This window comes from Rhodamnia argentea, chromosome 4, assembly GCF_020921035.1.
Source record: "Rhodamnia argentea isolate NSW1041297 chromosome 4, ASM2092103v1, whole genome shotgun sequence".
NCBI classification, from domain to species: domain Eukaryota; kingdom Viridiplantae; phylum Streptophyta; class Magnoliopsida; order Myrtales; family Myrtaceae; genus Rhodamnia; species Rhodamnia argentea.
In genome coordinates this window covers 27,610,698-27,627,676 of record NC_063153.1, presented here as the reverse complement: position 1 = coordinate 27,627,676, position 16,979 = coordinate 27,610,698, and the positions used below count along the sequence as shown (strand labels likewise).

The 16,979-nt window shown below is 39.7% G+C and overlaps 1 protein-coding gene across 2 annotated transcripts; it reads right to left on the bottom strand.

Annotated features, from left to right (window-relative positions):
• Nucleotides 1-492: 492 nt before the first annotated feature.
• LOC115743516 lies at nt 493-15,845 on the bottom strand. Of its 2 annotated transcripts, none has more exons than XM_030678330.2 (16): nt 15,555-15,845; nt 12,910-13,589; nt 12,728-12,816; nt 12,480-12,578; nt 10,929-11,631; nt 9,761-10,807; nt 9,542-9,641; nt 7,320-9,244; nt 5,850-5,985; nt 5,626-5,746; nt 2,668-2,826; nt 2,400-2,570; nt 1,984-2,097; nt 1,720-1,902; nt 1,308-1,352; nt 493-706 (listed from the first exon to the last, which is right to left on the bottom strand). In XM_030678330.2, the coding sequence occupies exons 2-16, from the start codon at nt 13,400-13,402 to the stop codon at nt 572-574; spliced, it is 5,520 nt and encodes a 1,839-aa protein (XP_030534190.1). In that variant the 5' UTR covers nt 13,403-13,589; nt 15,555-15,845; the 3' UTR covers nt 493-571. The 2 variants fall into 2 exon arrangements, with proteins under 2 accessions (XP_030534190.1, XP_030534189.1); XM_030678329.2 differs by having other exon boundaries at nt 2,400-2,579; nt 14,842-15,841.
• Between the last annotated feature and the right edge of the window lie 1,134 nt (nt 15,846-16,979).

The following is a 16,979-nucleotide window of genomic DNA, read 5'->3' as shown; positions in this document are numbered from 1 at the left end:
AAGCTCGACCTCGAGGGACCTGGGCTAGCCTTTGTGACCCTGGACCCAACCATCAAGGAACTGAGCCCAGCCTCAATAGACCTGGACCAAGTGCCAGTGACTTGGGCTTCGGAGGCTTGGGCATGAGCACGAGTATAGCCTCTACCGACCAGGGCACAGGCATGCGGAGGGCGTTGCTCTCTAATAAAATAGATTGAAGTTGAGTTCTTTGCAAACCCATTATAATTGATTATAAATTGGGTTTTTGCTTTATTAGATCTGTTCTAACCCATGTTATATTTTAGGCAACCCATGTTTCACCCAATTTAACAAATGAGTTAAAAACATGGATCCATGCTCATTTTGCCACATTAGACAACCAACGCATGACAGAAACAGAAGTATGAAACTCGACACAAACATTTTCAGGTTGATCATCGCGCACGTTCAGGCAACTTCGCTGAAATGGTAAAAATGGATAGATCAGACGCATATCTCCCTCACATAACAAAGAAGAAAATAGTTGAGAACTGATGTTATTCAAGCGTCTTGCAAACTTTACAAGTGTGTGATATAGATGATTTACAGACCATCAATTCAAATAATGCCGACAGTTTTTCGACTTGCAATAACACCGAATCTTTTTGCCTTCGTCTTCGTGGTTGAAGTGGTAGTCATAAGTGATTTCTTGCCCAGGAAGAATATCTCTATCTGCAAAGAAAACCACCTGCAATTCAAGAGTCAGATAATTTAGTGAATGCTACTTTCAACTGTTACAATGCCATTTGGCCAAAGAAAGCTACCATCCCATACCTTGAGAGAATCCAACAAGTCCTTCAAACTTTGTACGAGCACACATTGTGCCCTTTGATTATGAACTATGTGTTGATAGTTTGCTTGTACAAACAAACAAAGAGGTATCTTGTCCCACATCAAAAAGACATGAATGTGCGGACCACCATATAAGTGAAAGGCTTCTAGCCTTACAATTGAATACCATGGGCCAAGTGGACTAGACCATTCGTATCAGCATGCGTATGTGCGAATAATGGCGCACTTAGCACTATGCATGCTCGTGGGTTAAAAAAAGTTCATCATTTATTCTCTAATTGTTTCATTTTGAGCATTTTTGGAGAAATACTAGAATTACTATCTTGTATTCTCATTTTGAGACTTTCGTGTGCATTCATGACTCAAAGTCTGATTCCAATCTTTTAATTATTTTTCTAGCACTGTCTTCTGATGCACTGCATCATGTGCGATGGGTTGGCTTTTCTCAAGGCAGAACTTTCAAATGAAATATATACACAAGGGCTCTATTTTCGTACCTTTTTCTCATCTCTCACTGAAATCACCTTGGCGACGCAGTTCGGCTGTTCACATAAATCGTACAGAACAAAGATGAGTCAGTTGACGCTTACATACTAGCTTACAGTGTTGCAGAGTGAGGTATGCTCTCAACAAGGTTGACAAGGTAATTGTGAAAACCCAAGTCAACTTCACCAACTCATTCAGCTTCAAACTATGTTCCCTGTTAGGCAGTTCCTGGGCATATGCTACAAGGCTTAGATCTTTTACTACTACCATTCGATGGCTTCAAAAATTGAATCCCTCATTTCGATGAACAAATATTGCACTTACATTACAATCTATGCATAATGACATTCTATAATGCCACATTCCAACAAGGAGATAAGAAGTTTCAGATCTTCAGTAAAGTTGGGAAACAGAAAACTTTACCTGGCAAGAATGGTTGACAAAACGAGCAATCCCCCCTTTTCGTGTAGCATCAATTATGTGCTCCTTATCTATCCTAAAAAAATAACAAGCACTCTTGCACTGAATTCTTCGCCCAGACTGATACTCGCTCTCTCTTTTATCAGCAATACGTAGCCCAACAATCTCACCGATGTACTCAACAACCTACAAGAGCGCCTGCCCAACTATAATGACTTCCACAAGAAGGGAAAGAACAATATTTAAACTAGGGTCCTGAGGCCAAACCATTTCTCCTGTATAGATGAACTGAGAGGCATAAAGTCCTAGGGCATGTATGCCGGACTTGTACACTACTAGACGCTTCCAACCTTTTGCCTGTTTGTAACGGCCATATTCTTTCTGCAGGTGTTTGAAACAGAAACCGTTAGTGTGGCATTCGCAGATAACACCGAGCCCTCTGCATGGTAACTTGCAAAGGGAAATTGCTTCCTTCGCATAAAGTACTAAACATCCATAAACCTTAAAAGTCGCAACTGAAGCATCCAGACATTATGCGTGAACCTAGCAGATGACAGTAAAGAAACAGAAAATGAAAAAGGAATGAAAAACTTGATATGACAATCTCACGTGTCATCCACATCTGATGAATGCAAATTGATTATATCAGTTGGAGATAAGACACAGAGTATATATTAACATACTCGGCAATCAGATTCTGCAACTGAGTGTGGCAGCTGTAAGATGGCCTGGGAGCATTTCTTCTGACCATGAATGTGAGTCCAAGCATTGATCTGGTCCTGGGGAACAAGGCTTCCACACTTGCCTTGGTAAAGGCCATGGCGATTACTGACGACATTATACCGTTTCCTTACCTTGTAACCCTGCAGAAAAGGTTAAAATATGGGTAAGATGTCAACTTGCTAGCTCTTATGTCAGTAATTTCAACAAGGGAACCAATGCAGAAAGTACCTCTGTCCGAGCACATCTTAAGATAACTCCAGAACAGACGAAATCAGAAACGCCAATGGTTGTGGATCTACAATCAACATCTTTATCATGATGTGCACATCTCCCATGGAAATGAACATTCTTGCCATTGACACCTTCAACCTCACTTTGCAGTAGATCCTTCATGCCATCAGAGAAAACACATTGAGTAAAATAGAAATTGTAGGATCATAAATTACTAGTGCATCAATGTTACTTTGATACAAATTCCAGTAGAACTCACTATCAATCCATAGTTAACATGCTTAGCAAGGGATACTTCGAAAACAACAAGTTCGGACAGTGTTTATAACTTTTGTTTATCCAAATGCTGATTATTCACAAAGGATCAAATAAGAAGTCGATAAACATCAGAGATTTCAAAGCTGCAGTGGCCATTCAGACTGAACTAACAAGAAACCAATGTCCAGTCAAGTAGCCCCAGAAACTGGAATGATGCCAGGACCAACCTCACATAACTTGAACAAACAGTTGGTCCGAATACAAAAATCAATCTGCCTGCTTTGTTAAGTATTTTGGGCAGGTGATCAGTGTGACTAGAATACAGGCTCTCCGCAAGCTCCACGCCAGCATCAAAGTTCATTTCTGCATGTGGAGGATATTGAACCCACATGAGCTTGCACCATAGAAGTGTGATCCACTACCAGATAGGCTAGAAGTTTTTCAGTCAGCATTTACAATACAAAACGTATCTTCAGCTCTCCCTGTTATGATATGAGGACAGAAGTATTGGTTAATAGGTGTTTCCTCTGCCAAAAGTAGGCAGAGTCCGTGCAGCATCTCCTCCATTTTTCTTGGACAAAAAAGGTTTGGACAAGTTCCTTTGCTTGAACCAGGTTGTCTTGGGTATTGGAGGTCTAACCAAGCAAGAACTTCAGGCTTGGCAGGGCATTCTCTATCGCGCACAAAAAAAGAAGGTTTACCTCCATTCCTCTCTGTTTTTTGGTTAATTTCGAAGGAGCAGAACAAGAGAGATGCTGAAAGATAGGAATCTTTCCATTGCTATTTTTATTGAAAATTGCCTTAAAGTAATACACTTTTGGTTTAATGAAAGCTTGCATATGGATGTAAATGCCTCTGTTGCTATAGTCGATTATCTCGTATTTGAGCTCTTTTTGGTTTTGAGAGCTATTTTGTACAAGGATTTAGTTTTTTTGGGCTCCTTTTGTGCATGGGTTTGCACCCCCTAGGTGTCCTGTAATTGAACTTCCTATCAATAAAAGATCTCTCTATCAATACTGTTACAAAACACGTGATTTCTGGTTTCAATAACAGCCTATGAATAAATTCTCTTGTTTATCCGGCTTGATGACTATTTTGGGTCTACAATGATGAGAAGCCTTAGGTGGGTACCTCCTAGCCATGCTTAGCACTTACCAATTGCAAACTTCAAAGGAAACTACCATTCTGTCAATAGGCATATTTCTGGACTATAATTTTCTTTCATAATTGTTATTGCATTTTTTACCCTACCATCATATTAATTACATTACCATCATAGAGGTTTTTATGTTACTCTCCAACCTAATAATTGAGCGAAGAAATATAGACCGTACGATACTGCTAGTAGATATTTATGTACAAAGCCAGTATTTTTATTTTTTTATTGTTTTTTCGGTCAATTGATATTCAGTTAAAATATTAATTTTTGGAAGCAAGCATAGGTTTATCAGGTGGAACTCGGGGAAACACATTTTCATCTATCCTACGATAGACAAAGAGAAGCTTAAAGGAGCTGCATCTTCATTTTCCAGCTCATATATTCTATAAATAACAAGGCCAAAAGAAGCAATTCTGTAAACACCCTTCACCTTCTAAATAATGAAAGACTAGACTGTTTTCTTCAACCATTGATTACAAAATGGTAAAAAGCACAATGCATATCCATGAAATAGAAAAGAAAAGGTCATTGTTTCTCATAAAAGATTAGAGGATCATTATGGATCATTCTTAGGAATGTAAGAGAATTGGCCTTGCAAGTCAAATTGATAGTGAGATATTCTAGCTCGACCCATAAATTACTCAAACTTGGCATGATTCTTTTCAAGTTTGAGTAGCTCAAGTACTTGGTTGGGTGGAATTCATGCTAAAAATACCTGGTCTCGAGTAACTCAGAAGCCTAATCGCGCATTCATTACATAACAAAGTTAGTCGTGATTATCAATGTTAGTAGAACTTTAAAATTCGAGCTCGGCTTCAAGCTTAGTTTAACTTGAGCTCAAATTAGTATTTACTGACGAATCAGGCCGAGTTGAATTCGAGCTTATTAAAAACTTAATCGAGTCAAGCTCAACCAAGCTCAAGTTGTGCATCGAGCCTTGAATATTCCAGTCAGCTTGTGCTCAAGAATTAAACTGGGTCGACTTGATTAGATCCTTACATTATCTATACGGTTAGGAAACCTTAAAGAAATTCCAAGTCAGTACAATTTCCTACAAATGTCACTTATGGCCATCTCCAAAATTATAGAACTACAATATTCAAGAGTCGATCGCCCCACTTAAATCCTCAAATGGACAGAAGAAATCATCACAAACAAACAAAATCTTTCTCCTGCTTCACAACAAGATTGAAAAGTAAATGATTTTTAAAGCTCAATAAGACTACAATTCAGAAAGGTTGGGAATTAAAACGAAAGGCAGATCATAGCAGATCTGTTTGGAGATTTACAACAGTTTATCACAAACCATTGAATAGGCAGAAAAGGAATCCCTATTACACGTTGTAGGAATAATATATCATTACCGATGTATTTGTTTACTATAATGATAATAGGTGTTATTGAATCAATCCAACATGCACCCACCTAGGCTAGACTTCCCGTCTTGTCTGATTTATAAAGTAAGTGGGGGGATCTCATGGGAAAAATAAACAGAATCAATGTAAGATGTAAACAGAGTAAGTAAACTATGAACATACTCGGAACAAGCATTGGCTACCCTCCAACAACCAATTAGCTTTGTCTTGCTTCAACCTTCGACATATGCAGCAAAATGCATCAGCATCCAAATTAGACGCCTGATCCGGCTCAGCATAGCATCTGCACCATCCAATGAATATGATCTCGAAGATCTAGGGACCAAATTGCAATATACTATGAAAGCAGAAGAAGAGTAACGTAATCAAACTACTTCATTGCTCACTTAATATTGGTAACATTGGATATCCCACGTGCAGGAACTCTTGCTATCTCAGTATCATTCAAGATTTTACTCAATCTCCTTGTTGTCACAGTTCTGCTATTCTTCAGGGAAAATTTCTTGGAACTGTCGCTCACTCCTGAAGGCAGACAACTTTCATTGGTTAAAAAGAAAAAATAATGACAATGAGTCACTTGGGAAAGGAAAGTTAAGACATAATGTTAATAGAGCATGCAAAAATTCAGCGTGATACTACCAATTCACTTATAGTCTACCGAAACTTTTATCATCCCCTAGCATAGAGTATCACCCCATGAATTTGATCCAACCTTATTTGATGGTATTTGCATTAGAACCCTCATTCTTAATCTTGAGCAAACCCAGAGAGAGCTTAGTTGTTACATGATTAAGTGTTCATCATTTTCTGAATTGGAAAACGCCACTGGTTGCCCAGACATATCTTGATGCAATTTTAAAAGGTGCTTCTTCACCTAACGTCAATTAGCTCACTTGCATACGACAGACAACAATCCATTCAATCTAGAATATACTTACAGAAGCAAAGTTCTCACGGTGACTTTTGGACATCCATATGGACTAGCAAAAAGGGCAGATACCATTGACCAAACAAAGACACAACTAGGCACGTATTGTGCTTTCCCTATATGGCTATTTTAATTTTATTAGTGATGGAGTCGCATGCATTCTCTTCGCTAAATAACTAGAACTCATTTGCGATAACATCAATCAAAGGTCAATAAGAAGACAATCAATTTCCAGAATGATCTTTTCCCACTGCAAAATCTATCTGGCAAGAGAAAAGTCAATAAAGAGAAAAACAGAATATAATGGTTCATGGGGCGCATGCAAGATGCACATCATCAGAGAGAGAGAGAGAGTGGGCTCGTCTTCACTTGTTAGAAACACATTTTAAGCCACCGTCCACCAGTATAATGATTTGGAAACTGCTTAAATAGCTAGAAAAGGTAAAATTTTTACTCAATTGATTTTTAGATATGCTCAGTGACCATGTCAATTATTAACAGATATACATCTTTCAGGCCAATACTTTTGTAAGGTACCCGTTGAAGACTGGCTTATGTACTGATTCTGAATGATGTGGACTATAGTATTAAGTCAAAGATATATACATCAGATCTAACATGGTTAGTTGTATTGCTTGGATAGAAGGAAATTCATTCTATCCAGTAGAAAACACAGAAAGCAAAACTAAAAGGGGGAAGCAAAAAATATTAGTTAACATGGATGGGAAGGGATTTACCCTTACATTTGTTATAAACCCAATGGTTTCTTTTCACAAATTATAGGGTAATGCAAAGACCTGCCACAGTTTCACATTTACATAGGAACTGCACTGACCTCAACCATGAAACTTTTTTATTCTTCTTTCAACATAAAGAGCAATCCGCCTGTCCAAATTGTGAAAATCTATGGTGGGGACAGCACATTTACCTGGCAAAGATAGCTCATTAAGGCTACGTGTACGCTCCCGCACTCTCCCAAACTTTGATTCCTGTTGAGCGTGAGTACTGAGAACACTATTTTTCCCACATTTTCCAGCACATAACTCGTCTTCTTCTTCCAGGCATGCAATAACTGATGCTTTTGCAGCAGAACGTTTTAACAGTTTGCAGGATCGAATATCATGGCTTTTACTGTCTTCGTTTTGCACCAAATTAGATATTTCATTGGCCGATGCATCACTTCCTCCATATGCAGCCTTTTTCAACCCACTCGTGCATGCTACCATATCCCCACGGATTCCAAGTGCTCTACATTTTCTCGCTTTTTTGAGAATCCTGCTCAGTGAAACGATTTTTGCTGGCTTTGACACGTATAAATCAAAGTCTTCACTACATATTTCACCATATAGCCCATATACCATAGGCTTTGCCGTCTTTCGACCAGCATTGACCTGCAGTGGAGATGCCCTTCTGAAACCAATTGATTTGTGCTCAGGAAACTTCTCAGCATTGTCATGACATGTCACATTCAATTCTGGCTGCCCAGACGCATCGCTAGCACTTATTCCCCTGAACTTCTTCACACATCTAACTAGGGGATCTTTACCATAATTAATGTGATCTCTCAGTGCTACTTGTTTATTCCTTACCTCCTCGTCATTGCATATTCTCTGCAGGTTTCTTTTCTGGGATGATAATTTTGAGGGACCTAAGGGAGATTGGTAGCACCTTACATTGGTTCTACAAAAACAATCATCATCTGAACATGATGCTTGATGGCCAGAATGGAGAAACATCTGTTTGTCCTCGAACAAGCAAGAGTCATGGTCTTCACAACCAGCAAATATTGTTTTTATAGTTTGTTCTGCAGGGGAAAAAGATGACCCAAGTTCACTCAACTTCATCACCCTCCGTCTCTTCCGAATCTTTAACAGAGTCTTTGGTTTATGCAGATACTTTGACCTTTTATGAACAGGAAGGTCATCATGGATGCGATTTCGACCTTTGTTCCCTGTCAAGGAACCCGAGAACTTCAGTTCACCTAGAAGATTATTAGACAAGTGATCACTAGTTACTTCTGAAGGAACTCTTTTAGCATTGGCCTGAGGACTGGTGCAATGAAACTCAGCACTTCCTTTGCTTTCAGAATGGTGATCAGGTGAGCAGCATTGATCAACACGTGATACTTCATCAACTACAAGTTGATTTGCACATTCAACATGCTGAGCATCAACAGCACAAGTGCCATCATTGTTAACTGTAACTGATGCTTGAGTCACTGCAGGGACAGAGCATCCAGAAGAAACAATAGATTTTTCACGTTCTTGATTTGCACATTCAACATGTTGAGCATCAACGGCACAAGTGCTAGCAGTGCTAGCTGCAATTGATGCTTGAGTCACTGCAGGGGTATGGCATCCAGAAGAAACAATAGATTTTTCATGTTCTTTCATAGAGTCAACCGTCTGCTCAGCCATATCAAAGCATTTATCAGCCCTATCAAGCTGGACTTCATTTCCTCTTCCACCCACCAAATGTCCCGCATGGTCCATGCACGTTGTATTGCCCTTCCCTTCCACCTCACTAGTACCATTACTACATTGAACAGACAAATTGACACTGCTCCCAAAAATCTTCCTTGACAAGTCAACAGTCTGATCTAAGGCTACATGCTTCTCCTCCAAACGAGCCTTATCTTTGACATTTTCTGCAGCAACAAACATGTGAGGTTGGCCACCAGCCCTTTCTGTCCATTCTTTGGAAGTTCTGTCAGCTTGAAATTCAAAACTTCCTCTTGGATGTTTCATCTGCCTAGCACCTACAGAAATGCTCGGGGAACACATAGATCCCAAAATGGGACAGCATCTCTCAACAATGGTTGGTGTAGGGAATATTCTCTCAGATTGGTTAAGTCTGACAATTAAAACTAATAAGTTAGAGGAAAGAATCTTATGTAGCATTATAAATTAGAGGAACACAGATCCAATGCTAAATATCCTCGCAGTTCTTGACCTTTGAGATGCGCTATGGGTTCTATTCCATGCAAATTTAATTTTTTCTCACGTGAAAGCAACTATTTTAGCTCATAAGAGCTCATGTACTGGTGTGCAGTTCAAACATGTTACTCATCTGACAAACCATAATGCATAGCCTCAACTCTATGATATCAAAACTCACTAACTTAACCAGATACTTGATCATAAGAACGACCTTGGTGAGGGCTGTTTATGTTGTAGAGGCCCCTGTGGAGTTTGACACCGCGTATTAGCTTCTAGTGAAAATAAACTTGCTGTAGCCATTGAGTCCTGACCTGGATAAAATTAGAAGAGTGTAAACTTTACATGATTCATAACTCACCAAGAACACAAACAATCATCTAAACCTCTAAACTTAAAACACTGATATGTAAAATCACGCAAATTAGCTTGCCAGTTTCAGGAGGAACACCGAACATCCTGTTAGTAGCAACAACTGGCAGTGAGGTGGTGTCCACCTCAAAATCGTTCTGTCTACAAGTAGATTGCGTCCCCTCCTCTCCAGCTACTTTTATTGGATCAACAAGAGTCTGTTGCATTTGGAAAGAAGAAGAGCCACTGTACCCCTCATGACCATGGCTCATTAACCCCAAAATTTCTCGATGCTGTTGAGATAACTCTAATATTTGCCTCAGTGCAAGTAATCTCATATTGTCATCAAGTAGACATGAGGTAGTGTTAATGCCTTCTTGTTTTGACAAAGTTGGGTTCATATTTGGCTCCAGATGGCAGCTCGATGATGATGCTTGCAATGGCGAAATGACCCTAAAACACATGGGCGACATCATGGGCTTGAGGAAGTTGTCACCATTATGAACACTACCATGTGAGGGGAACTTCTTCCCGAGACTATTACTCTCTCTATTAAAAGCAGCATCTTGAGGCTGATCAAGTAATTTATCTGAAAAGTGATTCCTCTTTGCTGAACTTCCAACCGTAAAACCAGTAAAAGCAGCTACATTTTCCTCCTTTCCATGAATCGTAAACCTTGATTCTTTTGGAAGGCCAGAGGAATCAGAAAGACATTTAACAACATTTCCTTTGTCCACAACTCTATGAAAAGCCACACCAGAGTTGTCAAATGGCACTTTTGAACCATAATAAAAAGTTGGGCGAACATCAACTGAATCACGCTTAGCAGTATCAGAGATGGAATGCCATAACACAGGCTTAACTACTTCGCAGCAGCCTTTCATATTGTCATTTGAATCTTTGTATAGTCCACTCCCAAAAATATTAGTAGATTGTTGAAACAAGGAAATTTCTGAGCTCTTGTCTTTATGTCCTTCACCAATTTCAATATGATTATGGACTGCTTTATTCACACTATAGGAGAGATTCCCTCGGTCCACCTGTCTTTCTTTTCTTGCACAGGCACTCAATGAGCTCGTGCCATTTTTAAGACTCTTCCAAGATTCCTCCCTATCACAAGCAGTTGCCACTGCATCAAAGTCAGGACTAAGTTGGTCAGTCACTTAACTGGAAAAGTAGCAGAAAGCATGATTATAAGGACAACATTGATACTATCTGATCATTATTATTTGTACGAACAGTTTACTTACAACTATGTAACATTTGCTCATGGGATGTCTCTGACTTATTATACAATGAGTCTAAACATCCTAAGCCCATGAAAGATTGGAATGAATTCCCTGAAGTCCTCCGATTTTGCTCATGTGGTTGCCCAAGTCCCAACTCAACCTTTGAAGCAGCAGGATCTCTATCCAACAAAACACAATCATTTGCAGTTCTCATCCCACTGAATCTAATCCCCGAATCTTCAGCCAGGTTTCTTGATTTCTGAAAAGAAGGAAGTCCATTGGCTGCAATTGCAATTTTCCTGATGGAGCCAATACAACAGGAAGATTGGCTCCCATTATCTGGTTTTCCAGCAAGAGAACTAGATGCGCTGAAACATCTTGACCTTTGACTTTCCAATTTTTCATTCTCTCTTGCAGCATGCTGATTCTGGTCCAAACTGTACAGCAATCCCTCTGAAAGACGGGTGTTTCTACCCTGAATGCTTCTCTGCAATTTCTTTTGTGACCCGTCAATGGCAAAATTCTTAGCAGCACGCTGGTCATTTGATGATACAACATTGACAGAATGCTTCCTGGGCCCCATTAGACATCCACGTGAACCAGCCAACTGACAGACGCTTGGGCTACTACATTGGGGCATAAACAAGCTAGAATTAACCAAGCCAGTAGTTCCAGATAACCCTTCAGGCCAGTCCCACCAACACTGGTCTTCTGGAAACATAATCTAAAGCACCATGAAAATATCACCATCCAGTTGTCTTGTTGCTTCGAAACATGCCAAACGAAATTATAGGACTTCATTTCAAACAATACAGAGTATTGAAGAGACCCGTAAGCAAGGTGGAGTTGCTTAGGAGACAGATCAGGTTATCCATGCCTGCAGACATATGCATGGATGACTTGACCCAAATCTGCTTATGCATACATACATGGGAAAGGAATAGGATTCTGTATTATCAAGAACAGAAAACATATAATGGACATACACTATGTAATGAATAAGACTGAACCACCTAGACAAACTTGATAGAAAAGACGACATTAACTCTTGCTTACATATCTGGTACTACATGCACTCGTAAAACATATAGGAGCACCCTTGTCAAGAAGCAATAGTGTATCCAAAGAAGTTCATGCTTGGACAACATCTGATTAAACTGGATATTTAGTGGTTTTTTAAAAAGCACAGGACAGATGAGAGTTCGGAAGCTAAGTTCATTATTTGTCACAGTCCACACTCCTCATCAAAATGATCCCAGAAACTGTGGCTGTGCTAGGTTTTACCATGATACTGAGTAAAAGGAAAAACATCTATTATGTACATAGAGACTCTTTACCCGATAACCGTGTATACTAAGACTTGTATCACAGGTTCCTTCCATATCTACTCACTTTCCAGAAGCTCCGAGTGCAGAGACATGCATGCAAACACCTTAAAAATGCTCATGCAACACTTACTGCCAAGTTACAAAAAAGTTTGCACCAATCGAAGCACAAAATTTTGAGCCGAAACATTTCAAAAGTAGATAAACTTCGGGTGCATGAATTGTATTGAGAACACAGAAAACTTACCCCAAACTTTTCAAAGTATAGCTGACGCCATTGAGCTATGGTCTGTCCGTTATCCATAAGAACCACATCCCCAGGGTTAGCATCAGATGACCCTGAATGCTAAAAAGAGACAGGAAACTGAATCAGTTCTCCAGCACTTGTGAGGGCTATCATCCAAGTATGCCCAGAATAAATGAATAAATATCCATTTGTATGGACATCTACCACATAGAAAGCATTACACTTAATAATATACGACTGAAAGTTACCTTACAGAACTTGGAGACGGACATATGGGAGTAGTGGCATGAACAAACAATACCCAGTACACCAGTATTACTGAGTAGCAAAATCCCACCTTACAATAGCCAAAACAAAGTTAACTGATCACGATTTTTGCTAGAGAAGCATCTCATATCATTAACTAAGCCTGAGTTGCATAATCACTCACTTGTTCCTAAACAATACACTCGAGGACACCCACTGAAGGAAACTGATGGAACATGACCCCCTCGATCATCTGCTTGTAATGGTAACCTTTGACAAATTAGGGTGTTTGAGGTATGGGGCTTGTCATAGTGTACAAAACTTGTTCCATATGGTCCTTTGCCTGACCAAGAAAAATCCAGCGTATCCTTTTTACTGGGAATGGTATTATTGACAACTGCCTGGGACAAGTCAGACTGATAGACATCCATATCTGCATTTGAAGCCCCATGATGAAAAGAAGACTTGACAGGACGGTTGGGTTTTGACTTAACCGTATGTGAAATGAGGGGATACGAATATCCTGAGAGGTTTTCGCCATTTACAACATTTAATGCTGACCCACCAAAGTTCAATCGTGCCATGTTGCCAGAAGGAGTAGCATGAGTGACATCATATCCCTCAAAGGGAAGTTTTGCGGACTTGCTGACCACTTGGGGCTCTGGACAATCTTTCATACTACGACAAGGATGATGGTCCAGATACTAGAGCCAAGACTGAATTTTCTGGGTCCTGATTCGGTGACCTGGTTGAGCAAAAGTTTGTTGAAGTGGAAAAGGTTGCCTTTTGCATTACTTCATGTCCAATTTGTCACAAATCTCAGGTAAGGTATGGGAGAGAATGTGAAGCTCTGTTGATCTCTATCTGTCGCAAAAGAATAAATCAACTTGTCAAATCCATCATACAACAAAAATGCTCACTTAATTGTCAGAAGGAACAAGGACAAGATCATGGACACCTACGCGTGCACACTCATGTCAACATAAAATAACTAGTCATAGAAGGAAAATAAACATAACGGGTAAGGGAACTCAAAGGAAAAGATCAAAATGGCAAAAACATGTGAATTCTCGTTTAGAAACAATGAGACAACTAGTGATGGATCCGACCATCCAAAAGTTGAAGTGGTAAGCTGAAAGACACAACATCTTCAATAGATCTTGTTCGAAGCACGTTGATATTAAATTTGGAAGACTTAGGGCTTTCTAGTTTTGGTTTGGAAAGGAATACTCGCATGGAATCATGTCATTTGGACTATTGGAAGCATCTTCAGACAAAAATGCAGTGCTCTATTTTAGTCTATTTGGCCTTAGTGTTGAAAACAATACAGAACAGTTTTTTATGCTTCCTTTTCATTTGAAAACACAGCTCAAGACCAGGATCCCACTCCTCAGATGGAACCCTGGTGTTCTCCTATCCATGGTACGAGGTTTCTCTTTTAAATCTCAAAGGGAGGGTTTTAATTGATTTAATCATCAGAAGCAATAAAAAAATGGTCAAAGTAATCACCATAACGCAAATAATGAAGTCGTACAAACATAACTAAAGATGTTTATACAAATTTACTAAAGTTACATCTTAGTTACCAAACATGTTTGAGAAGCTTTCTAGTGGGGAATGTTAATTTGGTAAATAAGTTTATTGTATTAACTAAATGCATGGTCGCTTAGTTCAATAACAAAATTTAACTGGCAAAGTTTAGGATTTAAAAGTAGAGGATGCTCGGTGAAAAATAGGAGAAACTTCAAGAGGGTATTCGATCCTTTTTTTTATAATATTGGACTGATTGACTTATTTTGACAGATGCTCATACTATTTTCTGTTCTAATTTGATAGTCTTCATAGAGTGAGGTGATCACAATAAATTAAAGTGAAGATATTATCAAAGGTAAAAAGAAAAAGTAAATGCGTTTTCAAGTAAACAAGAACTTAAATAGAAAGCTATTTTCGTTTTCATTTCTACCGTCAATAGTAACTGAAAAAGTTTCCGCGAAACAAACAAGTCCAACATTCCTCTCACATGAAAGTAGAATAAAAGTCGAATAGAACGAAGGACAGAATTACTATTGTGCGTGCAACTGGCATAAAAGAGAGTGAAGGTAGAAACAAAACCCACTAATCGCGAGGACGTTAAACATTGCGGAGAGACAGTTGGCTCTCACAGAGACTTCATACTCAGTGACCTTATCCAGTTGGCTCAATGGTTAATGAACAGACTTGGTAATTACAGAGTAACTAAGCCTTCCCTTGAAATACGGTAACAGCAATAGAGATCATGTCAATCAATTTGAGTCCACTTCATCCTGTATCTACCTAAGAATGTCATGAGACAGAAAGGTCTCTCCAATATTCGCAAAGCGATTTCACGATATCAGGCATATTGCGGAGTTAATCGCTTTATTCGCTAGCCCATTGAGATCCCATGCAATTAGCGTAAATGAGGATATCATGATGATCCAGACATCAAATTCAACACAACCAGGAAAATTGCCACCAGATAAGAAGACACACTTTTCTCCTCCTGGATATGACCGGAGGGAGGATCTTATTCGCAGCAGCCATTCTTTTCCCCTCTCAAAACCAATCTCTACTTATCACATTGCTTGCTTCAATTAATGTCCTTGATTCCGCACGACAAACGAATACGCAGACACTGCTGCTTTTTTCCTTTTTTCGCAATTTCGAAACGGAATGGGATAATGCCAGAGCCAGAGGATACAGTCCAAGACATGCATATCGTTTCACCACAAAACCAAGTTCGAACGCAAATGGAAGCGAACAGCAAGAGCAAAAACGCCGAGCCATAGCAAACACGTATGATCGCGTCACCTGATCAAGAGGCCACCGCGACGACCGAGTCCACAGAACGGTTCCGGCGACCCCAACGTCGGACAACGCTCTCCATCGACTGCAACTCTCCGGAGCGCTGGTTTCCCTCCGTCAGAGCTCGCTGACAACACCAATGCACTCCCGGAATGAGATGATCGAGAAGCAGAGCTGAGGAGTGCGGAGAACGAGAGGCAGAAGACGAAGCGCACCGGTCATGCAGACGCCGAGCAGGTAAGAGCGAGGAGCAGCGTTGAGGATCGTTGCAGTTCGACGCCGGTGCGAGCGATTGAGAGAGTTTGGACCGTTGGATTGCGAGCAGCATTGAGTTTGGACCGTTGGATCTAGTTGGGGAGCCGTGGATTGTGCGCACCAGCTGGGCATTGAATGTGCCTGGGACTGAACTGTAGCGTCACAGGACATTCAGAGCATGCACGACTGTAGCAGTGGGGCCAGGCCAAGGGAAACTGACACGTGGAATAAGAGGATTGGTTATCGCGGTGAGACGGGGACAATTGGCTTATCACGATCTTTCTCATAATTCATGTAATTGTACACTGCATATGATTTTTATGTACGTACCAAAATGAATCTGGAAATTATTGAAAATAGTGGATCCCACGTGATCCCACTTGATTCCAGGGGCGGCCATGATCGTTTCACGGTTAATTTTGGCCGAAAACTGACGTGAACGTCGGTCGTCTTACATACCACAATCGGCGTTGGTGTAAATAATTTTATATAATATTTAATTTTTTCTTTTTTTCTTCTTTTCTTTTTCTTTTCTTTTTATTTTTTGAAGTGGCCGGAGAGGGTCGTTTGTCGCTTATTGGCCACTAGGCGAGGGTCGTTGGGCCTTCGTCGGCTTGTAGGATAGGTTTCAAATTTTAAAAATCGGAGAATCTATATTGATGAGTAGGATCTAAGTACTAGATAGGTGGAATCTAAAACCTATAACAAGTCTTTGCGTTTTTGTTGATATATGTCTTCGTCCGATCCCGCGGTATTTCATAGCGTCCGATGATGAGTACGTAATCTAGAACCACTAATCTGAATTTTTATTTTCGACAATATTTATGATTGGGATTTTTACTTTGTTAATATTTCATATTTGTCTATGTGTCTTAATATGAGTTATGGTCAATTAAATTGTAACAACAAGTGGTGGTCACTATAATTATTCAATTAATAATACAGATAGAACCCGGGTAGACCCCGAAACTTGTGATGGGTATCTTTCAAATTTCAAGTGAAACTTGTACAGAACCCAAAACCACTCACCCCTACTTGATTCCTATCGGATTTAATTGTTCAAATTGAGTTTAGTATATGTGTTAAATACATGGAAGACTTCCTCATAAATAGTACATAAAAAATAAAATTATTCAATTATTAAACATGGTTATCCAGTACTATTTAAGAAACTAC

What these genes read in the sequence shown, in the direction of transcription:
- LOC115743516 (XM_030678329.2), bottom strand. Translation starts at nt 13,402, where the DNA reads ATGAAAGATTGTCCAGAGCCCCAAGTGGTCAGCAAGTCCGCAAAACTT. An exon ending in CATAAACAGCCCTCACCAAG is followed by an intron (nt 9,245 to 9,541) that starts GTCGTTCTTATG and finishes TTTAATTGTCAG; the next exon opens with ACTTAACCAATCTGAGAGAA. An exon ending in TTGCAGAATCTGATTGCCGA is followed by an intron (nt 2,098 to 2,399) that starts GTATGTTAATAT and finishes AAACACCTGCAG; the next exon opens with AAAGAATATGGCCGTTACAA.